The 26,746-nt window shown below is 53.0% G+C and overlaps 1 protein-coding gene across 12 annotated transcripts in view; it reads right to left on the reverse strand.

Moving 5' to 3' along the window:
- Window positions 1-26,746, reverse strand: part of EVI5L (ecotropic viral integration site 5 like) — a 32,913-nt gene that overhangs the window by 1,669 nt on the left and 4,498 nt on the right. For 2 of the 12 annotated variants that reach the window (XM_045585940.1, XM_045585944.1), the window contains exons 2-18: window positions 19,421-19,604; window positions 15,255-15,462; window positions 14,626-14,850; window positions 14,437-14,511; window positions 13,679-13,804; window positions 12,152-12,295; window positions 11,943-12,032; window positions 10,796-10,893; window positions 10,655-10,715; window positions 6,766-6,819; window positions 5,884-5,916; window positions 4,722-4,862; window positions 2,818-2,946; window positions 684-824; window positions 443-598; window positions 205-351; window positions 27-122 (exon numbers count right to left, since the gene is read on the reverse strand). In XM_045585940.1, coding sequence (XP_045441896.1) covers window positions 27-122; window positions 205-351; window positions 443-598; window positions 684-824; window positions 2,818-2,946; window positions 4,722-4,862; window positions 5,884-5,916; window positions 6,766-6,819; window positions 10,655-10,715; window positions 10,796-10,893; window positions 11,943-12,032; window positions 12,152-12,295; window positions 13,679-13,804; window positions 14,437-14,511; window positions 14,626-14,850; window positions 15,255-15,462; window positions 19,421-19,604 — 2,108 coding nt within the window. Of the gene's footprint in view, window positions 1-26; window positions 123-204; window positions 352-442; window positions 599-683; window positions 825-2,817; window positions 2,947-4,721; window positions 4,863-5,883; window positions 5,917-6,765; window positions 6,820-10,654; window positions 10,716-10,795; window positions 10,894-11,942; window positions 12,033-12,151; window positions 12,296-13,678; window positions 13,805-14,436; window positions 14,512-14,625; window positions 14,851-15,254; window positions 15,463-17,202; window positions 17,273-19,420; window positions 19,605-26,746 lie in introns of those variants that run through there. The other 10 variants (XM_045585945.1, XM_045585946.1, XM_036450017.2 and 7 more) reach the window with 8 other exon arrangements.

The following is a 26,746-nucleotide window of genomic DNA, read 5'->3' on the forward strand; positions in this document are numbered from 1 at the left end:
CGCTCCGCCCCGCCCTCACCCCTCACCTGGATCTCCAGCTCCGCGATGCGCTGCCGCATTTCAGCCACCGCGGCCATGCTGTCCGCCTCCCGCAGGCGCACCGCCATCACCTCCTCCTTGCTCTGAGGGCAGTGGGGAGAAGGCGGGTCAAGGGCGAGGCGGGCAGGGGTGGGGGCGGGAAGGCGGGATCCGGGAAGGGGGCACCTTGCACTCGGCCTCGGCCTGCTTGCGGCGGCTTTCGCTCAGCTGTGTCTGCAGCCCCTTGTTCTGCGCGGCCAAGTACTGCAGCTTCTCCTGCAGCGCCGCGCGCTCCGCCTCCACGCGGTTCAGAAGGTTGCGGTGGATGTGGTCCTGGAGGAGGGAGGACGTGCGGGCGGGGGTCACGGCCTACCAAGGAGGCAGCCGTGAGCACCCAGACCCCGAGAAGGCGGCTGCGGCCCACCTGCGTCTCCAGCTCCACCACGCGCTGCCGCAGGTCTCTGCCCTCGGCCAGGGCCTGGGCCTCGCGCAGACGCACGCTCATCAGCTCGTCCTGCAGCTCGCCCAGGACCAGCTTCCGCGGGGACTCCTTCCAGCGGCCCCCGCGGGACAGATGGGCCTGCCGAGAGAGGCTGGTGGTCAGCCGGGGCTCTTATACGCACGGAGGGTGGCCGACCTCCTGGGCGCACGGGCGAGCGCCTCACCTGCCAGGTGTCCGAGAGCTCCTGCAGCTGCAGCTTCAGCTCCCGCGCGGAGGCCACGGCCTGGCCCTCCCGCACCTTGAGTGCCCTGAGCTCCTCCTGTAGCTGGGCCACGTTGTTCTCGTCAGGCAGGGAGCTGTTCCTCTGAGGGCACAGGAGTGGTCAGCCTGGGGCAGCCGGCAGCCAGGCACCCCCTTCCTGAGGGCCAACAGGCCTTTCCTCATTTCTTGTGGGCTCCTCTTGGGCTGGGCCCATGGGGAGCAGATCCACCTCTGTGGCCCCAGCTGTAGATTCTCACCTATAAAATGGCTGCCAGAGCCCTGGCCGGTGTGGCTCAGTTGGCTGGAGAATCATCTCATACACCAAAAGGTGGTGGGTTCGATTCCTGGTCAGGGCACATACCCAGGTGGGGTGCATGCACCAGGTTGATCTTTCTTTTTGAAAATTTGTTATTGTTTAAAGCACATGTGTCAAACACAAGGCCCGCGGGCCAAATCCGTCCCGCCAGGCCTTGCAATGTGGCCCGCACCGCGCTGTCATCACTGCACTCCGCTGCGTTTCCATCACAATGACAGTTTATGACTGTTCAGTAAACCATTCGGCCCGCGATTTAGGCTGGATTTTAGATTTTGGCCCCTTCTCTGATTGAGTTCGACACCCCTAGTTAAAGTATTACAGATGTTCCCTCTTTTTTTCCTCATTGACTCCCTCCACCCTGCACCCCCCATAGATTTTTCTCTTATGTCAGTGTTTGTCTCTCTCTCCCTCTCTCCTCCCTCCTCTCTCTAAAATCAAATAAAAATAAAACCGCTGTAAAAACAGGGGTGGGGGTGGGAAGGGGGGATCCAGGAAGGACTGCTTAGGGACACCATAAATCTTACTGCTGAGGACACCAGGCAGGCTGGGTGAGGACCAATGCCTTCCCACCTGGGAGTCTGAGGTCCACTCCTATGGGGCCAGAGCCGGACCTGCCCCAGCCGAAGCTGAGAAGACTGGACTTTGGCACCTTGTACCTCACTCCTTCCCAGGCAGCCCCTCTTTCTGGGAACCCACTCAGGGTCAGCCCAGGCCTTGTCTTGGCTTCCAAGGGTCAGGGATGAGAGATTTGGGTTCTGGCCTTCTGGAACAAAATCCAGTTTGCCACCCTGGGACCTCCTTGATCCTGTTTGGGTCAGAATCGGGGGAGGGAGCCAGATCTCCTGGGTTCACCTTTCCTCCAATGGGGAGGAAGATGGAGGGAAGCCCAGCTCTTGGATGGCTGAGGGGACTGAGGGCTGTGGCAGAGATGCGGGGGAGGCACCCAGAAGAGTGCAGCACCAGGGGGTGGGCGGCTTCTGCCAGAGTAAGTCCTCTGCCCGCCCTCTTTTGGCAGCTTTGTAGAAGCTGAGTCAATAGTCAGCGTGAAAGCAGCTGGGGATTGACCCAGGAGGACTGAGTCCCCTCAGGGCTGCAGGCAGGAGAGGGTTGGGTGAGCAGTGCTGCTGGACCTGGCATGTTCCTTCCCCCCGTTCTCTCCTGGAACCAGGGCCTGGGGACACACAGGGAGGACAGACTGTCCAGGAAGCCCATGAGAGCCAGTACACTGCTCTCCCTACCTGGTGCAAGATGGTGGGCGTGCCGTGTGTGTGTGTGTGTGTGTGTGTATGTGTATATATATGTGTATGTGTGTGTATGTGTGTATGTGTATGTGTGTATATATATGTGTATGTGTGTATGTGTGTGTGTGTATATAAATGTGTGTGTATGTGTGCGTGTATGTGTGTATGTGTGCATATATGTGTGTATGTGTGTATATAAAAGTGTGTGTGTGCATGTGTGTATATATGTGTGTATGTGTGTATATAAATGTGTGTGTGTGTGTGTGTGTGTGTGTGTGTGCCTCTAGGACGTGGGAAGGTCTTAGGGATGAGCGGCCCACTTCCTATCTGGCCAGACCTGCCCATAGAGATCATGGTAGAAGCAATCTTGGGTTCTGGGAACTGCTGAGGCAGGAGGATCTGACCTCAGGACACTCCCCATGGTTCCCCAGGCAGCCCCTCTTTCTTGGCTCAGGCCTGATATGTACCCCCTTAAGGGCATGCAGCACCCCACCGCCCCTCCCCCAGAGCGTCCCAAACACCGGCCTGCCCAGGTGCACCTTCTCCATGTCTAGAACCTTGTCCTGCATCTCCCGTAGGGCCCCTAGTGTCTCCATCTCCCGCAGCCGTGACTGCTCCAGCTCAGTCTCCAGGTGGGCCACAAAGTCCTCGGTGAGGCGAGGGTTACCCTGGGGAGAGACAGAGGCTGCATCAGTTCCCAGGCTGCAGCTGGAGGGCGGGCAGCCTTCCTGGCAGCTGGCTGTGAGCTCCGGACTTGCCCCCTCCTCTCCAGAGCCCCAGGGCTGGGAGGCGGCTCAGGCTGTGGGTAGAGTGAGAAATCAGGAGAAACCCCGGATCCTCTTCCAGTGCCTTCTGCCTTCATGGGATGAGAGTGGAACCCCTGATGGCTAGGCGTAGCCCCCTTCCTGAGAAAGCCACACAGAGGGAATGTGCGGGCAGGACGATACTCCCTGAGAGACAGTAATGGCTGGCTGAGAGAACTGCTGGGATGGGGGTGGAGAGGTTGGGGCTCCGGGCTATGGCTCTCCCGGCCCTCTTTCTTCACCCCTCTCCTCTCTCCTCCCCCATATCTAAACAGGAAAGGGTGGGAAAAGAGTTTGCTGGGTCCTCACTTCCCTTCCCTGGTGGCCTGGCAGGGCATTCTCTGGAAGATGACCTCTGCCCCTCATTCCCACCCCACCCCCTGGCCTTCTGTCCAGCTACCCAGGCCTGCTTGCTGCCCTCGACCACTTTGGGCCTCTGACATCCATGGGTGCCAGTGCCCTCCCTTGGTCCAGGTGGGCTTAAGGCCACATGCCAAGCTCCATCCCTGCCAGGCTGGCCCTCTGCTCACACCCAAGGAGATGATGCTCAAGGGCAAGTGTCTATGGCACTACCTGCCTCGTCCATCTCTGCATCCCCTAAGACCAGAGATCAGGGGTGGCAGGTGTCTCTTTGGCCTGAAAGAGGGCATCATGCCAGTGGTGGGATGAGTCCAGCCTCAGTTTCTCCATTGGCCCAGCTGCTTCAGAGCAAGCTGGGGGCCACGGCACTGGCAGGTGAGGGGTGGGAGGTAAACACAGGTGAGAAATGGCGAAGCTCCCTGACCCTGTCTCCAATTCCTGAACCAATTCAAATTCCTGAACCAAAGCCTGAGCCCAGGTCTCCAGGCCTGGGTGAGAACTCCCAGGGAACTGCCCTTCCTTCTCTCCACCCATTGCTTCTTGGGCCCCAAGGTTTCCCCAAATCAGGAGTCCACTTCACTGCCAGGCTCTGCCGGGATCAGGCCTGGATCGCAGGGCCCCAGGGAACCTACAGCATCTTTCTCTGCCCCTCCAGCGCATGTGCACATGTGCACTCTGAACCTGGGGGCTGCAGCTGCTGGCAGGCCAATAACTATGGAAGAAGCCTGCTGGGTAAATCTGAAGGAAGGGTCTGCAGGTCTTTGCACAGTGCTCTAGCCTGTGAGCCTTCCCCACCACTGAGTTCAAGACCCCATAACAGACTTGCCAACCCTGCCAGTTCAGAGTAGTGGGCATAGACCAGACTCTCTTCTGAGTGCAAAGTCCTGGGTATCAGAGAAGGGAGCCCCTCTCTTGTCCCTCATCCTAGCTCCTACCCTTCATGGTTGACCCCTGGGGGAGCCCAATAGCTCCGAAGAACTTGGGGAGACACAAGGAACCACAGGCCTGTCAGTCAAGGTCCAATGCCTGTGCCAGGAAGAGGACCCTGCCAAGCACCCCCGAGGGTGGTGGAACATGGAAACTGCAGGATTTTCCCTTGGGTCCGGGGCTGACTGCTGAGGGTGGGGCTGAGGGAGAGTGTGCACTGAGCTCTGGGTGCTCTCCCCACCCAGCCAGTTAGGAACCGCAGGGCTGATCCCCAGGCACTTGCTGGTGAGTCCAGACAGTAGCTGCCAAGCGGGGGGTCGGAGTGTGGCCTCACCACAGTGGCCTGCCGGTACCTGCTGCTCCTGCAGTTGCCGGATGGTGCTCTGTGCCTTCTGCAGGTCTTCCGTGGCCGAGCTGCACTGCTGCCGCACCACCGCCAGCTCCCGCTTGATGACATAGTTTTCCTCGGCCTCCTGCGCCCGTGTCACCTGTCCCTGAGCCGATGAGGATAGGGCGTGACCCTCTGCTCACACGCCAGGCCCTGCCTCAGGCCACCTTAGAGGGAGGCCAAGGAGGGCAGAGGAGTTGTGGGAGAGGGGTGAGGCCTCCTTCACTCAGAATCTGGGATGGGGCGCCCCACGGAACCTTGGAATAAGGGTGAGGGGTAGGGAGGTACAGGACACCAGGAGGAGTCTGGAGGAAGACACCGGTTTCCAACCCGGATCCAGGCTCCGTGGGGCTTAAATGGAGACGGGGCCACAGGCGGGGGCTGCTGGCAGCTTTGTCCCCTCCTGACTTCGGGCTGTTGGCCTCTGCCCCAGGGGAGGAGAAGCAAGTCCTTATCCAGGGTGACTGCACCCCAGAGCTCAGGCTCTGCTGGGGAGGGCTGGACAGCAGCTGAGGGCTGGCTCCCCAGGGCAGGGTTGGGAAGTGGAATATGCCTCTCCCCTGGCCATCCTCGGTTCTGATCTACCCCACCCAGCCTCATCCCCTCACCCCACCCAATTCGGGTCCCCCCATTCCATGCTTGGAGCCACCAGGTGGCAGGCAGATGCTTCCAGATAAAGCCATTCAAGATGAGGCAGCAGCAGAAGCAGGTGAGTGAGAGAACATGGCAGGCCTTGCAGGTGGAAGCAGAGAGCGTGAAAGGCTGGAGGGGATGGTGTGTATGTGTGGGTGGGGGAGCTCAGCAGTGCACACACGAAGGCCTGCTATTGATGCACCCTCAGCCCGCCTGGTCCCCACCTGTATCCCCTGGAGGGAGGAAACTGTGTCCCTGTGTGCGTACACACACTCACAGACACAGAGACATACCCTCAGTTGCCATGTTTGCACACGCACAGCCACCTCCTCTAGAGGGAACCTCTGTTTTCCTGAGAAGCAGTCCCCAGCCACCCCCATGCATGGCGCCAGGCCTGTCCCCCTCACCCACGGCAGCAGCCAGGGAGGAGGCAGCATTGCTATCATGTGTAAAGACGGGGAAGGAAACAGGAGTCATGAGAAAAGCCACAGTACCTGGATTAACCTATCAGCCAGAGCAGCGCTCTCCTACCCGGCGAGGGGGTTCCCAGCAACAGGGGGAGGAGCAGAGCAGAAGGTGCGGGGACAGGAGAGGGGGAGAGACAGACAAGAACCACTTGTCACTAACGCAGTGAACTATGTCTAGAAGCAGGGGAGACAGGAGTGAAACCTGAGAACCAGAAAACCAGCAGGACAGGACCTGGAGGAAGACCAAAGCTTGAGCCAGTTCCTTCCAGGAGAGGGGTCTGCATGTGAGCTGAGTGGGAAGTCAGGGGACTCAAGACTGGGGCCAGCTAAGGCCAACTGGGAACACTCAGCTACTTTGATTTGGAGGCTGAACAAGAATGGAGGCTTTGGGGCAAAGGCAATAAAATCCTGTGGTCCGTGCAGGGTCAAGTGAAAATGAGGGGAGAGCTGGGAGAGGGGCCTCCAACTCTACTTTCATCTTTAAAAACAAGATTGGGGTCATGGTCAAGGTTGTGGCACCCGTCATGGATCCAGTGGCAAGACCAACCCCTATTCCTTCACTCCCATTTCCTTCCCTTTGTGGGCAAGGCTTTCAGATTATAGGGTGGGGTGTCTCGTGGCCCAGTTCCAGGCACCTCAGTCAAAGTAGCAGTTCTACCTCCTCCGCCCCACCCAGACGGCCCTGGAGGGCACCGGACACAAATGGGTTGTGGTGGTTGCAGTTAACTGGGTTGGTGCTCAACCTCCAGCCCCAAGCTAAGTTTCCCCACTGTTAGAATATGGCAGCTCAAATATCAACGGGGTTCATGGGGAGGCCTCGAGCAGGAGGCTCGCTGGCCCTCTGGCTGTTGGGTCCTGCGTGGGGCCCAGAGAGTTCAGTGACTGACAGGCAGGTGGCCATACCCTCACCTTCTCCAGGGTCTCAATCCGCTGTTTCAGAAGTCGGTTCTCTGTTCGAAGCCTCTATGTGGGGAGAGGGGAGAGCACATCAGATCCTGCCTTCCACTTCCATACAGAGGTCTATCTCCCAAGAGGCCAGACCAACGCTCAGGACAGAGCTAGAGGCTGACATTCTGCGTCAGTGATCCCAGAAAACAGGGCCAGCTCCCTTTCAGAATGGCCCATAAATTAAAAAATAATTTTATTGATTCAGAGAGGAAGGAGAGGGAGAGATATAGAAATATCAACAATGAGAGCGAATCACTGGTCAGCTGATAAGCCTTGGTTCAGTAAAAATAATGCGAGCGCTTTTGTGGATACACAATGTGTGTGAGGTGGGTGGTCTCTACCCATGTGTGGGCCTGTCCACTTCCACAGGGCAAAGGCTTCTGCATTTCGGGGGAAGCAGCTATCAGACAGCCCCATCCTTCACTGCTTAGCCTCCAGCCCCAGAGTTCCATTTTCAGTTGACAAACTTCTCAGAATTTGGGTCCAGGGTAGGAGGTCTTGCTGAACACCCATACTTTCTTCGGCTCGACAGCTACATATCTGTGACCCACTGGCCCACTGACAGCCAGCTAGCTGTGCCCCACAACCGTTACTTCCCCGCAGCCAGAGGAGGCCACCTCCCTTGCTTTTGTCTTCCGTCCTGTGCTCGTGGATTCTGGTTACATATTTGTGGTTTTAGGTTTTCCTATGAAGCAATTGCTGGGAGAGATGGCAGATTTGATTGATGGCCATTGACTTACACCATGGATGGGGAAACTGAGTCGGAATGAGGCAGTGTTGTGCCTGAGCCTCCTAAACTGTTTCAGGGGGCAGGTCTCGGTCCCTCCCAGTGATCTGGAACCCAGAGTCTTGACCCATGACCTTTGGGTTTCTTTGCCATAAACACAGGCATCCTTGGAGGAGCTGGATGTGCCCTGTAGACAACTCACCTCTCTCCTCTTACTCCAAAGGGAGTGTGTGTGTGTGAGAGAGAGAGAGAGAGAGAAAGAGAGAGAGAGAGAGAGAGAGAGAGAGAGAGAGAGAGAGAGAGAGAGAGAAAGGGAGTGTGTGTGTGAGAGAGAGAGAGAGAGAGAGAGAGAGAGAGAAAGAGAGAGAGAGAGAGAGAGAGAGAGAGAGAGAGAGAGAGAGAGAGAGAGAGAGAGGGAGAGAGAGGGAGAGAGAGGAAGCACAAAAACTATGGGGGGCTATGTACTAGTAAGAGCATAAATTTTTTCCCCTGTATTTTTGATGCTTGGACATTCTGAGGCCTTGCTAGTCCTGGAGAGACTTCCCATCCCAGGATTTAGCTAGTTCCTACAGATAGTAAACAACCTACTTGACAAGGCAAACCAGCCAATCCACAGCGTGACAAAGCTCCCCTCCCCACCTCCTTTATCTAATTCTCACATACCAGCCAATATTTCGCTTCTGAAATTGTCACAGGACAACTAAGGACCACTCCTATAGCCCCTGAAATTATTCAAACTAGCCAATCCTAAACTTGCCCACCCTGCTTTGCCCATTCCTTTGTTTGAAAACCACAATAAAGGCTCTGGCCCCTGTTTTCCCCTTGATCTCTCTGCCTCCTGACCAACCCTGATGCTTCCCCATATGGCCTGGTGTGCCCTGCCTCTTTGAAACTGTAATAAACTCTTCTTTCAAAGGCAGTTAAAACAAATCCCAGGTATATTTTAAAACAGGCTAACGGTGAAAGAGCAAAGAACAGGGCTAAGTGAGAAGGCACCTGCCTGAATCCTTTAAGACCTCCTCTCATGGGAAATTTCCAAGCTGAACATGTGGTCCAATGGTCTGCTGGGCCCTCATAGTCCTCAGAGGGAGCAGGCCTTGTCTGTGTATGAGCAAGACACCACATACACACACACACACACACACACACACACACACACACACAAACACACAGCTTAGACTGGCGCATCAGTCAGCAGTCAGGTTGCCACTTCTGAGAAAGAGAGATGCTAAAAAATTCAAGACACAAAACTATTTCTGGAAATCCTACAACTGGGGACAGAACAATGCTGCTCTCTTTCCCACTCAGGAATGGGTGGCAGGACTGGATTCTAACCTAGGTCCTGCCTTTGCTTTTCTAGAAGATGTGGGGATGCGGAGATGATGATGATAGTGGTAGTGGTGGTGATAATAATAAATGGAACAGCAGAGTCAGTATCATTTCCCTTTTGCAGAAGAGAACACTGGGAGGATCTAGAGAGGTGAATTCATTTTCCTGGGTTACACAGCTGGTCTGTGGAAGAGCTGGCATTTGAACCGTGGTCTGTGGGACTCCAGTCTCAGCCACTGTGGAACTCTGCCAGTCTGTAGAGAGGACAGAGCCAGGCTGTGTTGGAGTTTGTGTTTATGTCTATCCACCTAACCCCACTGAACTGGAGACCCTCACTCTCTGCTGTGATTGGCACAAAGTAGGTGCTCAATAAATTTTTGTTTAATGAATAACTAAAATCTTGTGTGGAGGAATGAAAGCAGAGAGAGAGGATGGGAAGACTGGGCTCAGAGACTCTGCACACTCAAAAAACCCCTTGTAATATTACAATTTATAGTAAAAAATATATATACACACACACACACACACACACACACACATACATACACATATACATACACACTTGGTCTTCCATCCAGTCCTGGCACAGACTAAAGCCCTGGGAATTTTGTAAGTGAGGAGAGAGATAAAGGTGTCTTTTGTTATGTTAATGAGGACTTTTGGAAAGTCCCTTGGCCACTGACAGATGGGGGCTGGTTCCAGAGAACCCAACCATGTGTGAGAGAGTTGGAACTTTCAGTCCTCTCCCCAGAGAGGAGAGGAGATAGGTTGGAGGTTGAATAAAGTGCTGATGGCAAATCATGTAACCAATCATGCCTGTGTAATGAATTCCCATAAAACCCACAGGATGGGGTTTGGAGAGCTTCCAGGTTGCTGAATGGTTGGAGGTGCTGTGAGTGTGGTACAAACGGAAGGGCATGGAGCTCTGTGCCCCATGCATCTCTTCCATCTGGCTGTTCCTGAGCTATATCCTGTATAACAAACCAGTGATCCAGTCCTAACAGTTCTCTGAATTCTATGAGCCACTCTAGCAAATTAATCAAACCCAAGAAGGGAATCACAGGAACCTGTGATCTGTAGCCAGCTGGCCAGAAGCATAGGTGACAATCTGGACTTGAGACTGGCTTCTGAAGGGGGGAGTGGCAGTTTTGTGGGACAATGCCCTTAACCTGTGGGATCTGACTTCATCTCCGAGGAGATGGTGACAGAATTGAGCTGAATTGTAGGACACCCAGCTGGTGTTGGAGAATTGCTTGCGGGTGAGGGGAAAAATCTCACACATTGGAGTTGCCGACAGAATTATACCCCCAAACCTAGTAGGGCTGGCTGGCCAGGCACCAGGGGCCATAAGTATAGTGCCCTGGCCTATCCTCCCTGCATATGGCCCCTGCCTACCTTGGGGCTCCCCCTCCACCACTGAGGGCAGCATTCCTGATGTCCCTCTAGCCCCTCAGGCCTGATGTCCCTCTAGCCCCTCAGGCCTTTAGCACTCAGTTCCCTGGACCTGCAGCAATCTCCCCTACACATTTTCTCCAGAGATCTTTCTAGAGCTCATACTCTGTATTTATTGGTTCACTGACTGCATCCTCACTGCGATAGGAGGCCCACAGGGCAGGTCCACCTTGTCCACCAGGCGAGCCCTTGCTCACATGTAGTCAACCCTCAGAGCTTAAGGACAGACTGGTGTGCCTCACGTGCTGGGCAGGGATGCCCCCTAGTGGCCACCCACTTCTTGCCTTGGGACGGAAGCTCCCAATGGCCTCTGGTCCCTGCCCCCCTTCCCTAGGAACTCACTTTGATTTCGATCTGCTCCTCCATCTCTTTACTCTTCATGGCCGCGTATTCCTTCTCGAGCCTGCAGAGGTGAAGGCTGACATGGTCACTATCCCTCCACCAGGGACCCCTTTTCCACCAGAGCCCTGGGTACTGACTGACCTCTTCATCTTCTTAGGGTTGTACTTGACCTGGTAAGCCTTGAGGATCAGCTTATCTGGGCAGCTGTCGAACTGATGAGGTATCACCTTTTGGAAGTACTGTGGGGACACAGGCAGTCACTGATTATAAGGGTGTGTAGGGGGGCGCCCCAGCCCCTCTGTGTCCGCTTGCCCATTGCCCTGGAGGAGGGGGGGAGGGCAGTGCCTGGCCTGCCTGTTGTGGGAACTCCATCATTGTTGGGCAAGCGAGTGAGTGTGAGAAGGCATCTGGGGAGAAGCTGCCAGCAGCGAGGACTTCAGTTTGCAGGCTGCGGAGGCTCCTGAGGGCAGAGACCCGGGCGTGCGTTGGGGTAGGGTCTGAGCACAGGGCACCTTCTTAGATGAAGGGGGAGGCGTGCTGCACCCAGGGCAGTGAGAGGATACGGAAAAGGTTGTAGAACTGGAACAGCCAGGAGCAACCTGGAGGAAAGACCTCTCAGTGGGTCTGCTGGCCTGGGGCCTCTACAAAGGGTTAAGTGTGAGCCACTGGTGGACACAGCTTGCTGTTGGTTGGGGCCAGGCTGGCTCCTGCTCCCCAGCCCAGCTGGCCCCCTCTGGCAGCTGCAGACAATGAACATTCGTGTCTGTGGACACAACCGTGGCCTTTGTGTATTCTTCTCGGAAGTAGCAGCTGGAGGACACAGGGAGGGGGCAGGGGCCTGCATGGTGGGACATGGCGGTGAGAAGCAGGGAAGCCAGGGTGGGGTAGGCCAGTGAGGCTGCCCAGACCCCTCACTCCCTCCTGTGCCCTCACCCGGCCCAGTTCCTAGGACCAAAAACCACACCCAAGGCCCCGTGGTTTGGCTAGTATAACTATTTACCACAAAGGTTTTGGGGACAAGAGAAAAGAGGGGTGAAACCTCCCAGAGTCAGGGCCTGAGCCTTCCTCTCTCCCCAGGCTGCTGGCCCTGGACTGTGTCTGGCAGAGCCTGGGGCTCCTTAGGGCTCAACCTGGTTCTCCAGGGAGCCTCAGGGGTCACAGGGGCTAGAAAAGGATCAGGCTGCTCAGGAACTCCAAGCGTCTCACTTCACCTGCCCAGGTGCCCCTATGAGGGGGGTGGGGGGGAGGTGGAGGGGGCAATCCCACCCCTCCTGGGCCCCTGGCCCACCTGGGACATGCCCTCCATGTCCAGCTGCATCAGCTCCACCTGGTTCACCTGCAGCAGCGCGAGGCCTACCCGGAACACGATCTCCAGGCCCTGCAAAGGCAGCGGGGACAGTGCTTCCCGATCCCTCCCCGGACCCTGGCCCTTCCGTGGTTGGCATTTATTTCCAGCATGGGGCCTTCAGGAGAACAAGAGGGTGAAGGGGTCCTGACCTCATACATGAAAATGTCGAAGACACGAGTGGCGACAGGCAGTGGGAAGGTGGTCAGGAAGAGTGTGAGGAACCAGGATGAGGCGTACATGGACGTGTGGAAGCTCTGGGAGCGGAAGTGGGTGTTCAGGTCCGGGAGCTGCTCCTGAGGGGTTGGAGGAGGAGGCCCAGCATTGAGGAGGAGCCCGAGGGCACCAGGCACCGCTGTCCACGCCCACAGGCTCCTTCCACCTGGAAGTGCCATCTCGGTGTTCCTGCCTCCAGGAAGCCTTCTCTGGTCTGTGTGCCCTCAGCACTGTGTGTGGGTGAGGCTGAAACAACCCCAGAACTCTGAGCAGCATGAGGTGGGGACACAGGCAGGGGTGACAGGAGTAGCAGCAGCTCATGGGTGCTGGACGTGCACCTTGGGCAGGAAGTGGCCGTCTGCTCTCCTTTCTGATCACGGGCTCCTCATGATCAGCCTGACAGGAGCTTCTGAGGCTTGGGGTGGCTTACATAACTCCTCAAGGTCACCCAGAGAGAGAGAGGTGGAATGGGGTGCGGTGTAAACCTACTGCTGGTCAACCTGCATTCCTTGACTTGCCAGGTGTTGTGCCTCCCCACCGCCCCCTCATGATGCTGTGCCCAGCAATGCTCAGGGGATGCCGGCCTGATTGCTGAAAAGTGACAGAAACTAGAGACATAGGCTGGAGGAAGTATTAGGACCCCCTTGATGTCATTCACTGGGAGAAGGGACTCTGGTGCCCCCTTTACAACCTCCCCTAGGCTTCCTTGCAAGACCCAGGGGCTCCGTGGCTCTGTCTGGCTCTCAGCTACCCAGCCTGGGCAGGGCCACCTCTTCTCTGCAGGCCCCGGGCCCCTTGCTTGTTGGCACTACCAGGCGCCCTTGAACAGTAGCACCTCCCAGTTTCCCAGGTCTGAGGAATGGGGCTTTCATGACCAGGCTTGTCCCAGGGCCCACCTCCCATTCCCCCTTCAACCCTCACCCCCAACTGCTGTGCAGTTTCACAGCCCCACCTGTGACAGACTTCTGGAGCAGACTGTGTGCGTGCGTGTGTGTGTGTGTGTGTATGTTCTTTCCTTGCATGCACAGGGAAAGTGCCGTCTGCCAGCCAAGAGTGGCCCCTGCGCCCTGTGGGGGCTGCTATTTATAAACAGAAAGGTCTGCGGCTCCTGTAATCATCAAAGGCAGGCAGACAATACTTTCCCTCCTCTGCCAGACCACGCTGGGAGCAGACGGTGAGGGCGTTATGGGTGTGTCTGGCAAAAGCCAGCTTGACCCCTCTGCCCTTGGACTCTGGAAGCCCAGAGCTCTCAGGAGCCCCCACTATACATGGCTGGCCCTGCCCTCTCCTGGGAAGTGTGCTTGGGGGCAGGGCCCCATGGCTCCCTGAGACTAAAGCTCCTTTCTGAGGTAGGACCTCTGGGTAGGATTTCTCAGCCCTGGAATGTTCAGTGAAGCAGACCCACTGGGCTGGCTGTGGGCTGCAGAGGAGGGGGTGGTGATGGCCACCCCGGCCCCACTCACCTGCAGCATGTACTCAAACTGGTAGATGCAGAGCCCCAGCTCAGCCATGCTGGGCTTGAAGAGCTCCCGAAGGCGGTACTCCTGCATCAGCCGCACAAACACACAGAAAGCCTCCTCCTCCGGCATCTGGGGGACGGGCAGGGGGGCAGGGGGCTGTGAGTGCGGGCAGAGTGGGGGGAGGACGCTTCCTTGGACCTGGAATACTGTGCTAGGCCTGTTTCTGCTCTATTTATGCTTAATGAACGAGGACTGTGTGGCCTGTCAGAACTCTCACAATGAACCTCTGGTCACTCTGTTTACTGATGGAAAATCTCCCGAGGCTGAAGTCACTTACCACAGGCCACCTGGCAGGGGCTTGCCCCCCAGGTGTGGCCACCTCCAGAGCCCTGGGACACCATTTGGCCCACTCTCTGTGTCTCTGTTCTCCTCTTCCTAAGCTGCTGGATTCTCTGGACAAACCCAGCCCCATAAACTCCACACTGGCTAACGTAAGCTCCCTGTCCACCCCTGGGAGGTGGCTGAGTAGGACGGCCTGCCCCTCTAGACCTTGGACAGTACCGCGGACAGAACCGGCAGGCAGCCCCTCTGTGTTCACCCACTGGGGCTTGGCCTGGGACTGCCGGAGGTCACGGTTGGAGGCAGGGGTGGGCTCTGACGGTAGAACACTGGATAGAAGGTTACATTCTGCTTTTGTCCACTCCTGGAAGCAGAGCCTAGATGGGCTGGCCCATGCCATAAGCCTGGCCCAGGCCACCTACCTGCATTAGGAGCAGGCCCACGATGAAGGCACTGCCCTGGCAGTAGCCCACCTCCCGGTCCACCAGAGAGTAGGCCTGCAAGGGAATGAGAGTGTCAGGGCTGGGTCCGGCCAGGCTCAGTGACAGCAGGCCAATGTGGCAGTGCTTCTGCATGTGGGGCTGGGGGGCCCTCAGCAGGGGGGGCCTCACCTTCATGACATTGAAGAGGACCTCCTGGCCCAGGCTGTCCTGGCCCTTGAAGAACTCGTGCTCTGGGTAGGTGCGGGCGATGTCCCTGCGGATCAGCTTCTCGCATGGCGAGGACATCTTGAGCAGCTCTGAGTACTGGTTCTTGACTGGCATGTTCGTAGCGCTGCACAGGAGCTGCCACACGATGGCCCGGAAGTGGTGCGGGATGCCCTTGTGGATAAGCTCCTGGGGACGGGGTGGGCAGCAGAAGGCCAGACTGGATGCTGGCCCAGTGCAGTCTCCCCACGGCTACCTAGTCCATGGACCTTGCCTACGCCATGCATGTGGCTCAGAGCTCCGCGGAGCCTTTGCACTGCAGACGGAGTCCACACTGCTTTAAGGTACTACCCCACCCCGTTTGTCACAGAACATAGTGGGGCAGGAAACAAATAGGTGCCTGAGACGGTAGTGTGACAGCTACTTACCTGGCCAGCTCCACTCACACTCTCTTCCCCCCACCCCTGTCCTGGCAAGGCCCCCTGAAAGTGCCTGCACAACTCCACTTCTGTTCCTTTGCCCGAACGGGGACCCTGGTGCTGGCGGAGTGACCTGCTGTCTGTCCTTGTTTGGCCCTCCCACCGCCCACCCACCTCCACCATCCCTGCCACCTTAAGCAGCTTCTCCTTCCTACGCCGCCACTCTTCCCACTCATTGGCGATTCGGCCCCACAGGATCCACGTGTCCTCCTCCAGGTGGCTCAGGTTAGAGGAGGCCGAGGAGCTGGATACCAGAGAAGAGCCGCTGTTTCTCCGGGAGCCATTCATGGAGCGCATTGATTTGGAGTCGGCTTCCAGGAGCCTAGGTAGGGAGGGCAGGTAGAGGCAGTTCCGGGCTGCAGGCACCGCCACGCTGGTCCCTGGCTTCAGTGACTCCTCGGGAACAGGTCGCTGCTGAGGAGCCTGGCCCCTCTCCTCGGGGATTCCAGAGGCCACCAGGGATTTGGTGTAACTGTTCTCGCCTAGTGACCTTGGCCAGAGCCCTAACTTCTCTGAGCTATGGTCCATCTCCCTGGTTCTCTGCAGAGGCTGCATTTGTTTGCCTCATTCTGTGCTCGGTACTGGGCTGAGAAGCATAGGATTAGCTCACTGAGTCTTGCACCACCCCTGAAGGGCAGGCTTTGTGAAAAATCATGTTTTAGGGATGAGGTTCAGAGCAGGTGACTGGGAGGACTCAGCCAATGAGAAGCTTTATGAAACCTGGGTTTCTGATGCTTGGACAGCGAGGTCCTGGCTGACTCTAGAGGGCCTGTCGCTCCCAGACCTAGCTAATTCCTAGGATAGAGAAGGACTCACATGCTAGTGTATCTTTCATGTGCAAATCAATGAATCCAGAACCCACAAACCCCCCCTCCTCTCCATTACTAGGCTCTCACACTGAGGGCTTCTATGTGTCCTGATCACCACAGGCCACCCCTGTACCCCGGGGCAGGCTGAAACTATTCAAACAGCCCAACCCAGGCCTTCTCGCCCTGCCTTGCCCACTCCTTTCAGAAACCACAACAGAAGTACTTGCCTACATTTCCCTCTGGCTCCCTCTGCCTCCTGCCTGACCCTGAAGCCTCCCCGAGTGGCCCTGCCTGGTGGCCCTGCCTCCTGCTGCTGTCTCCTTAGTGGCAGTCCTCTCCTGATCTGTTGGCTTTGTTAGCTGAATGGTAATAAATCTACATTTTATTTTATTTTTTAATATTTGAAAAAAAATATTTTTAAATTCAAAGCTATATTTCTGGAAAAAAGGCGCATGTTTTAAAAACAAGAAAATATAACTGATTAAAATTTCAATCACAAATTAATACAGTAACTTTTATTACAAACTTATCTTGTTATAAAACATTGTTGCCCTGGCTGATGTGGATCAGTGGTTATAGTGTTATTCTGGGAACTAAAGGGTCTTGCGTTCAATTCCCAGTCAAGGGCACATACTTGGGTTATAGGTTTGATCCCTGGGCCAGTCGGGGCACATGCAGGAGGCAAGCAATTGATATGTTTCTCTCCCATCAATGTCTCTCTCTCCCTCCCTCCCTTTCTCACTCCCTCTCTTCCTCCCTCCCTCCCATACTCTCTAAAAATCAATGGAAGAAATATCCTCTGGTAAGGATTAACAGCAACAACAAAGAAGACATTGTTTATGAAAAAGGAGAGGTCAGCCCTGGCCAATGTGGCTCAGTTGGTTGGGTGTTTGTCCTGTGAACCGAAAGGTTGCTGGCTTGGTTCTCGATCAAGGCAGGTTGTGGGCTTGATCCCAGGGAGGGGACGTGCAAAAGGCAGCTGATTGATGTTTTACTATCATATTGATGTTTCTCTCTCTAAAAATCAATAAAAAAAATCTTAAAATAAGAAGTAATATAACAGGCTCACTTCAAAAGCTCAAAAACCATTATTTAAAAGTAGTTCAATTGTTGCCTCTGTTCCAGCTAGAAAAGTTCACTAAGCACACACCGAGAAAGTGCTACTATTTTTAATCATCTTTCATTTAATAAATACTCATATTCATGAATCTAATTCTTCTTCTACAACTCTATGGAAAATTGAAAGTACTTACATGCTAAAGGAGGAAAGCAGATTTAAAGGGCTTCAAGGAGTACTTGTTTGCTAAGCATCAATAGGATTCCCTTTTTAAACTTTCTTTATTTTTTCAATTACAGCTTACATTCAGCGTTATTTTACATTAATTTCAGGTGTACAGCATAGTGGTGAGACAATCATATACTTTAGAAAGTGTATGGCTGGTGTGGCTCAGCAGTTGAAAAGTGACCTAAGAACCGAGAGGTTACTGGTTAGATTCCTGGTCAGAGCACATACCCAGGTGCCGGCTTAGTCCCCGGTAAGGGCCATGTAGGAGACAGCCAATCGAAGATGTTCCTCTCTCATTGATGTTTCTATCTCTCTATTCCTCTCCCTTCCTCTCTCTCTAAAAATCAATAAAAACATATTTAAAAATGAGTTTAGGCTGAAACCGGTTTGGCTAAGTGGATAGATAGAGCATTGATCTGTGGACTGAAAGGTCCCAGGTTCGATTCCTGTCAAGGGCATGTACATTGGTTGTGGGCACATCCCCGGTAGGGGGTGTGCAGGAGGGGGCAGCTGGTAGATGTTTCTAGCTCTCTATCCCTCTCCTTTCCTCTCTGTGAAAAATCAGTAAAATATATTAAAAAAATAAAAATGACTTTATTTGTTTATTGTTTTCTTGCAGTGTTTCCCAAAGTGTGGTACGCATACCCCCAGGGGTAGGGAAGAGTTTGTTGGGGGTATGCGTTGCACCAGAGTTTGGTGGGGATATGCACTGCACAGTGCTTAGCTGCACCTAATTCTACATTCTCATGAGTATGAGGGGTACTCAGCATTATGAAAATTATAGAAGGGGTATACATATGTCAAAAGTTTGGGAAACACTGGATTAAGGTGTTACATGTGTGTCCTTATCCCCCCCCCCCCCCAATAGTTATTTTTAATATATATTTTATTGATTTTTTACAGAGAGGAAGAGAGAGGGATAGAAACTTCAATGAGAGAGAAACATCGATCAGCTGCCTCCTGCACACCCACTACTGGGGATGTGCCCGCAACCAAGGTACATGCCCTCGACCGGAATCATCGAACCTGGGACCTTTCAGTCCGCAGGCCGACACTCCATCCACTGAGCCAAACCAGTTTTGGCAGGGTTTTATTTTGTTTTTTTTTTTTAAAGTAAGTGTTCCCGCCAATATTCCTAGTACCTACCTGGTACCATACATAGTTATTACAATAGTATTGACCCAAATCCTTAAGCTAAACTTTACATCCCCATGACTATTTTGTAATGATCAATCTGTGCTTCTCAAACACTTTACCTTTTTCACTCAGTCCCCATTCCCCTCCCTGTGGCAACCATCAGTCTGTTCTCTGTATCTATGAGTCTGTTTCTGTTTTGTTTGTTTACATTATTCTTCAGATTCCATATATAAAGTGAAATCATACAGTATTTGTCTTTTTCTGATTGACTTTAATTTCACTTAGCATAATAACCTCTAGGTCCATCCATGCTATAAAAAATGGTAAGGTTTCATTTTTTTTATGGCTGAGTAATAGTCCATTGTATATATGTATCACAGCTTGTACATATATATGTATTTTCATTGATTTCAGAGAGGAACAGAGAGGGAGAGAGAGATAGAAACATCAATGAGAGAGAATCATTGACCAACTGCCTCCTGCACGCGCCCTATTGGGGATCGAGCCCACAACCTGGCTATGTGCCCTTGACCGGAATTGAACCCGGGACCCTTCAGTCCGCAGGCCGATGGTCTATCCACTGAGCCAAACCGGCTGTATCACAGCTTTTTTATCCACTCATCTATTGATGGGAACTTGAGTTGCTTCCATATCTTGCTATTGTAAATAACCATGCAATGAACATAGGGGTGCATATATTCTTTCCAATTAGTAGGGAATAAACCAACATTTTAAAACAAGGGGAGGGCCAGAAAAAAACGTGGAAAGGCCTGACTCCAGAGTCAGAGGCTTTACTCTTCTGTCTAACAATGGCTTGAGAAAAGTAGACAGGTTCTCAGATTCACTCTGCCTCTAGAAACCTTGGTCTCCTCATCTGAATGGGGAACTAGGTTCACTCAGGGTTAGGAAGATGACACTGCCTCTGGTGGGAGCTATTACTTTGCCCAGGGCCAGGCTCAGACATGAATGTGAGGGAGCAGCAGGAGCTTCTGTTTGGGGCCCAAGCTGTACCCTTGCACACCCTCCTCCTACCCAAAGCCCCAACTCACCGGTTCTGCTCCTCCAGCTTGGCCAGCAGCTCCAGCTCATTGGGGCTGAGGTTCTCAGAGTCAGAGGTGGGGGAGCACGTGGGGGCTGACAGGGCCTCCTGGGATGAGGAGTCAGGGCTCAGAGTGGGGCTTGCCATGGTGGGCAGGCTCATCAACTGCAAGCAGGGCCACGTCACAGCTCTGTCTGGGGACCAGAGACACATATGGTCAGCACTGGGTTGGGTCCCCACCTCATTCTGCCAGTTCTGGGCCAGCTGAGCCTGCTGTTCACCTGTGCACATTTTCTCACTCTGGGCTCCCACTTCTGCTCTGTACACTTGGTGAACCCCTCATCCCCATGCACCCCAACTCAGCTGATGGCCATGCCAGCACCTTCTATTCCAGATTCTGACTACCAGGACCCTTGCCTGTGTACTTCAGATGCCTGGACAGATACAACAGGACCACAGCAGAACCCAAGGTGTCCTGTTGTCCATGGGCATGAAGGCCAAGGCTCATCTCCACACCCTGGAGTCTTCAGCAGAGCCTGAGGCCAACACTTCCGTCACTCAAGACCCCTGCTGGGACCTTGAGGTGCAGGAGCCCCTACTTTGGTGGCCCTTTCTGACAGCCTTGGTCCTTGTCTCCTGCTGTGGTCTGCCCTGGGAGGCCTACTTCAGCCTCTGAACTTCCCTGTCTCATGAACCAGAGTGGGCTGCTAGCACAGCCAGAAGCAATTATTCTCTCCTGCTAATTGTCTGGTGCTGCCAATTGCCAGAATTGCCAATTGACTACACTTGGGCTGGGAAGCCAGGGATGCATCAAAGTGTTGGGAGTCTGTGCCCTGGTGGATACAGAGTGAGAGCCGTAAGTTCTGATGGGTATCCTGATCTTGGCTTGCCATGTGCCATGCAGGTCATCTCTCCTATTTTTCCTGGGGATTCCCCTCCTGGGGTGCTCAAAAACACTGACCTCTCACCTTCTGCCAGTATCATAAGAGGCAGCTCAGCACCATACCCGAAGCTCCAGCTCCAGACTCAGATAGACCTGTACCTAAAGCATGGCTTCTCTTAACCAACTGTGTAGGCTTCTCTGAGCCTCATAGACCTCAGAGGGTGACTGTGAGAACTGAGTATGCTACTGCATGTGGTGTGTGAGAACAGTGCCTGATACTTAGTGATCATTCCATAAACATCTGCAATTATTATCCATCCTGGGGCCAAGGTTGAGGGCTAGCTGGGAACCAGGGCTCCGTGTTTTTGATGTGCCTGTTGTGGGATATCTGTGGGGTTGGCATCACATCTGTAGGAGGTTCTAGTCATCAGAAATGGCTAGGAAAGGGAAGGCTGCTAGGAGCTGGGGGTGGTGTTCCTTCTACTCACTCATTCTGCTTCTGGTGAGCCCAGGTTAGCTCAAAGGGTCTAAGAAGATAGTGATCCCCAGGATCATGGTGGCAGGAAGAAAATCCTGCTCCCTACTGCCACTGTGGGCAGTCCCTTCATGCCCACCCATTCTCCTGCATGCTCTGTACCAGGAGTCCTCTATGTGCTCTTGGACCCCACCTGACCCGGCTCTGACAGCTCAGCCTGTATAGGAGCCCTTGTCTGGTCTCTGGAGAGGTGGGAACTGGTCCCCTAGGCAGCATGGGATAGTAACAGGAAGAAAGCAGACCCCTTGCATCTGCCTGGCCACCTCAGGGCACTGGCACCTCCCTGCAGCCTAAGCTTAGCCCCCAGCCAACACCCAAGGGCTCAGGGGTTGGCTGGACTTGATCCTGGCCATGCACTTGATTCTGGCTGCCTTCCCTCATGCTGCCCTGTCATGGGGGTACTATTCTTCTTTCACCTCGATATGGGGGGGTCAGAACCCTCCCTCCCCAGGGCCACTGGTTCTGTCTCTGGTTTCTGAGAGCTCCCCTAGTCTGTTGGGTACTAAGGGCTCTGGCTTTTGGCGAGTGGTATGAACTCTAGGTCCTGGCAGAACCGGCTGGCCAGGGACCACCTGCTCCAAAGATCAAGCCACATGCACCACCTAGCCAGGGGTTAATCATTCCTGACAGAGGAACCATGGGGGCTGCACCAGGGCCTCCTGCAGAGTCAAAGTCTGTGGACAAGAAGTGCTGACCTAGAAAGATCTCTCTGGGCAGGGAGGAGCTGGGAAGGCTGCATGAGTTTCCCAGCTTCAGAGTTGGGAGTTAGGAAGGAGCCTCAAAAACACACCTGGATTTGGGGAGCAGTGGAGGCCTCAGAGAAAGAGATCACGTGAAGCGAGGATCATGACCTGGGACACTCTCTCAGTCATGCCTCTTCCTTGCTGGGCCCACCCTCTCCCCTAAAGAGCCTGATAAAATGATTCAGGTCTGAGTTTCTGTTAAAAATAAAAACTATACCAGGAACCATCCACTAGGAGAGGGTGTTCAGCAATTTATCATATAGTAATGTGTATTTCATTCAGAAAATAAAGTTGACTCAATTTGGGCTGAAATTTGCAGCCTGAAGGTAGAAACTAATGATCCCTCAAGAGCTTTCTTTTGACTCATCCCAAGACTGTAAACACTGCTTTGCCCTGGAAGCCATCTCCTGATGAATGAACATTCACACAGTCATACAGGCAGATATACACACTCACACACAATCTCATACTTATACATAACTCACACTTGATATACAGGTAAACACACACTCATACTCATTCACTTTCACATGCACACACTATCTCATACCCATGCACACTCTTGCACACACACAGGCATGCATGTTTTCTGCACTGACAAGACCTTGCACCCTTGGAACTGAGTAGCTTGGGATGGACACTGGCTTGCTGCCGTCCTAGCTTTGTGAGCAACGCCCCCTCTAGCCCCAGAGTGCCATGACTCTTACTGGCTCAACCATTCCTTTCCTGGCACTTACTGAGGGCCAGGCGCTCTTCTAGGCATAGAGTGGAACGAGGTGACGAGAATACAACTCCACAGGGAATGCAGCCATTTCTCCCTTGCTGAATGGGCTCAGAGATGCAGAGAGGTCCAAGAGGCCATACCTCTAAAATCCACACACAGGCTCCCTCTAGGTCTGGGGTTCCAACTTCAATGCCATTTGCCCCTACTCTAACTCAGCCACCTGAAGGGGGATCCTGGCTCCTGCAGAGTGGGCAATGAGCCACCTAACCCTGCTCCTGCTGGCACCATCATTCACCTTGCTCCCATGGGGTGGTCTATGGCTTAGGAAGCTGAGCCAAGCAAGAGGAGTGGGAAGAAGATTCTGCTGGTGAGCTGGGCAGGGAGCATAGGGATAGAATAGTCCAGATGTTGGACATCTCCCACCTCCTTTTCCCTCTCCCTCTTAGGGAATTTTGGACACTGTCGGTCATGCCTCTTCCTCCTTGAAGTTCTCTCCCATCTAGTTTCCAAGAGGCTGGGCTCCTGGGTCTCCTGCTTCTTTGCCCAGGGGGTTTTAGCTTCCCACATGGTGCCTCTTCCTCCATAGGCTCTGCTGGGCCCTTGTCCCTTCAATCTGTTGGTGATCTCACTCTTTCGGCTTAAATGGCTGAATATATGTGATTGTGACACCTCCATTCTCAGGTTTTCTTTTCTCCTGAGCACCTGCCAGATTGCCAAATGACTCCTGAACATCTCCATCAGACCGCTGGCCAGGGCAGGAATCGCCATTGTCTGAGTCCCTGCTACTGCAATATCCCCTGCTGGACCTGGTACAACCTAGGAGTTGATAAATATTTAAGGAATTGAACCAACCTGCTCACCCACCAATATTTACTGAATGTCTACCAGGTGCTAGGTACTATGCTGAGGACTGAAGGCCGGTGGGCAAAGAGACACAGCCCCTTCCCACCCAGAGCACACAGGGTCACTCAAACTTCCTACTACATATGGAGACAAATGCTTGGAATAAAAGATAAGGTAGAAAAAAAAAGACAAGGTAGAGTGGAAAACAGTCTGGCAGTTCCTCAAAAAGTTTAACAAGAATTACCACATGACCCAGCAATTCTACTCTTAGGTGTCTACCCAAGAGAATGGAAGACACACATCCACATGTAAACTTGTCCATGACTGTTCAAGCAGCATTATTCACAATAGCCAATAAGTGAAAATAACCCACGTGTCCATTGGCAGATGAATGGATATGTAAAGTGTGGTCCATCCATATAATGGAATAATTAAAAAAAGGAAGTTTGGGTACATATGAACACCGAAGACATGATGCAGAGTGAAAGAAGTCAGACACAAAAGACCACAAGTGATAGGATTCCATTTATATGAAATGTCCAAAATAGGTAAACCCTTAGAGATAGAAAGTTAACTAGTGGTTGCCAGGAACTAGAGCCTGGGGGTGGGAGGAATGGTGTGGGAGAGCAACTGTTTATGGGATTTTTGGGGGGTAATGAAGTGTTCTAGAATTAGTGGTGGAGGTTGTACAACTTTGTGAATATACTAAAATCCACTGAATTGTTAATTTTAAAAGGGTGAATTTTATGATATGTGAATTATACCCCAGGTAAGGGATGGGGTGGGCTGGCAGAGGGACCTGGTGCAGAAGCAGTTGGGGAGGGGTGGGCGCAACTCAAGAAGGGACTAGGCAGGGGCCAGAACCCCACAGGGCCTGAGTGGGCTTGCATTTTAGGAAAATCCTCCTGACATGCAGTGTGAAGATGCTGCTCCAAGCCAACTCTCTCCTGACTAAAGCTAGCCCCTCCTTCTGCTGCAGGTGGGCCTACCTGGGTCCCTGATGCTGCCATCCATTGGCTCAGGCAAGGCCTGGTACCACCCTCCTGGTGCTTGGTCTAAACCCGTTAGGTACTCCCTCTATGACTTGGAATCCCAACATTTCTGCATGGTGCACACAGCCTGCTAACCTCACCTCCTCCCATCTCGCAGTCCCTCCACACTTAGCCACAAGGAGCACCTACTTCTTCCTGCCTGTCTTTGCACATGGTGTTCCCTTTGACTGGAAAGGCATTCTCCAAGACTTGGTTTGAGGTTTTTCCCCCCCTATGAAATATTTCCTGCCAACACCTCGCCTCTAGTGTCCTGGCTCATTTCTCTATTTTCTCTCCCTGAAAATACCTACTCCCTAAACCCCAGCCCAAGACATATTTTATGGCAATTACTTCTATATAGGCCTGCCTGCACTACTGGGTCATGAACATTCTGAGTATAAGGGTCTGTTTTCTTAATTTTCTACTCCAAGCTCATAATGCAGCAACTGACATTTAGTTAGGTGCTCAATAAAGGTCTGCTGAATAAATGAAGATAAAAATATCTGTGCTGCTCAGGCAGGGGATCAAGGTCAACATCAACAGTAATAAGTCATGTTAAGAATATGTACCCTTGATAAGATGAGATGAGAAGGGCAGTTGACCTCGTGTTCCCCCCCTCCCCCCATCACCCAATTTAACTATGAGAAAATTTGGTGGCAAATCCTGATTAGGGAACATTTTAGAAAATTCCTGACTAGTCCTCCTCAAAATTGTCAAGGTCATAAAAAACAAGGGAAGTCTGAGAAACTGTTCCAGCCAGGAGAAGCCTAAGATATGATGATGAAATGTTGTGGGATCCAGGATGGAATCCTGGAAAAGAAAAAGGATATTAGGGAAAAAACTAAGGAGAGCTGAATAAAGTGTGGGCTATAGTTAATGATAATGAATCAATAATGGCCCATTAATTATAACAAAGGTACCAGACTAACCAGGGATGTTGCTAATACGGGAAACTGGGTGTGGAGTCTTTAGGAACTCTCTGGACTATTGTCTGACTTTTTCTGTAAATCTTAAACTGTTCTAAAAAATTAAGTCTATTTTAAAGATAAAAAAGTGACCATATACCAGTGTAGACAGAAAAGTAAAGGACAGGTCCAACACATGAGATGTGCCATCTTGGGCAGAAGGTCACTCAAAGGATCACTTAACTAGGCTGTAGGGGAAGAAAAATTCAAACTTGGATTTCTGACTCCTGAGCCTTTGTCCTACATTGATCTTTTGTGCTGCCAATCTCTCTGAGTTCTTTTACTTTAGAAATAATATACATGTTGAGTGTAGTGGGCACTCAGTGAACTGCAATAATTATTAATATTACTAGAGGATGGTACACGAAAATTCGTGCACTCTGGGTGGGTGGTCCCTCAGTCTGGCCTGCACCCTCTCACAATCTGGGACCCCTCGGGTAGGGTCCTTAGGCCTGGCCTATGATCAGGGCCTATCAGAGCTTTCCTTCCCCTGGTTGCAGGCAGCTGGCCCCACCCCTGCCACTGCCACTTGCTTGCCATCTGTGCAGTGCTGTTCCCCACTCCCCTGCCACCGATGGCCTCCCTCTGCAGGTGACAGGAGTGGGGTGTGATGGCTTGGCTGGCCTGGGCCTCCCTTTGTGAGGCGATTGCTGGTCGGCCGCACAACTGCCACAGAGTTGCCACTACTAGTAGGCTTCCCTCTTTCTTTGCTGGGGAGAGGGGCCAACCCTTTGAGGGCCCTCTACCTACCTGATTGCCCCTAACTGCTGACCTGCCTACCTGATCACCCCTAACCACTTGCCTGCCTGCCTCATCACCCCTAACGGCTGGTCTGCCTGCCTGATTGCCCCTAACCACTTGCTTGGGGGTGGGGCCAGCTTAGTGAGGGGCCATGGTGGTTCTGGTCTCTGGTCATTTTGGTGATTATGCTTATGGTGGCTGCCGTTTTATTATATACGATTACTAATTTTGTTAATCCTCACTCAAGGATATTTTTCCATTGATTTTTAGGGAGAGTGGAAGAAAGAAGGGAAAAACAGAGAGAAACATCAATGTGAAAGAAACACATCAACTGGTTGCCTCCTGCATATGCCCCAACCAGGGCCCTGGCCAGGAAGGAACCTGCAACCAAAATACATGTCCTTGACTTGAATTGAACCCAGGACCTTAAAAAAAAAAAAAAAAAAAAAAAAAAAAAAGAAGATTCAACATTTATTTATTTATTTTTATTGATTTCAGGGGGAGAGAGAGAGAGCGAGCACATGAGCAGTGATGAGAGAGAATCATAGATCGGCTGCCTCTTGCACTCCCCCTACTTGGGGTGGAGATTAAAAGCCCTTGACTGGAATTGAACCTGGGACCCTTCAGTCAGCAGGTCGATCCTCTATCCACTGAACCAAACCAGCCAGGGCCACAATCATTACTTTTTAACAGGGAAAGCTGCCGAAACCGGTTTAGCTCAGTGGATAGAGCGTCAGCCTGTGGACTGAAGGGTCCTGGGTTCGATTCCGGTCAAGGGCATGTACCTTGGTTTCGGGCACATCCCCAGTAGGGGGTGTGCAAGAGGCAGCTGATCGATGATTCTCTTTCATCATTGATGTTTCTAACTCTC

The sequence above is a fragment of the Pipistrellus kuhlii genome, unplaced genomic scaffold, assembly GCF_014108245.1.
Source record: "Pipistrellus kuhlii isolate mPipKuh1 unplaced genomic scaffold, mPipKuh1.p scaffold_m20_p_21, whole genome shotgun sequence".
In the NCBI taxonomy this organism is placed as follows: Eukaryota; Metazoa; Chordata; class Mammalia; order Chiroptera; family Vespertilionidae; genus Pipistrellus; species Pipistrellus kuhlii.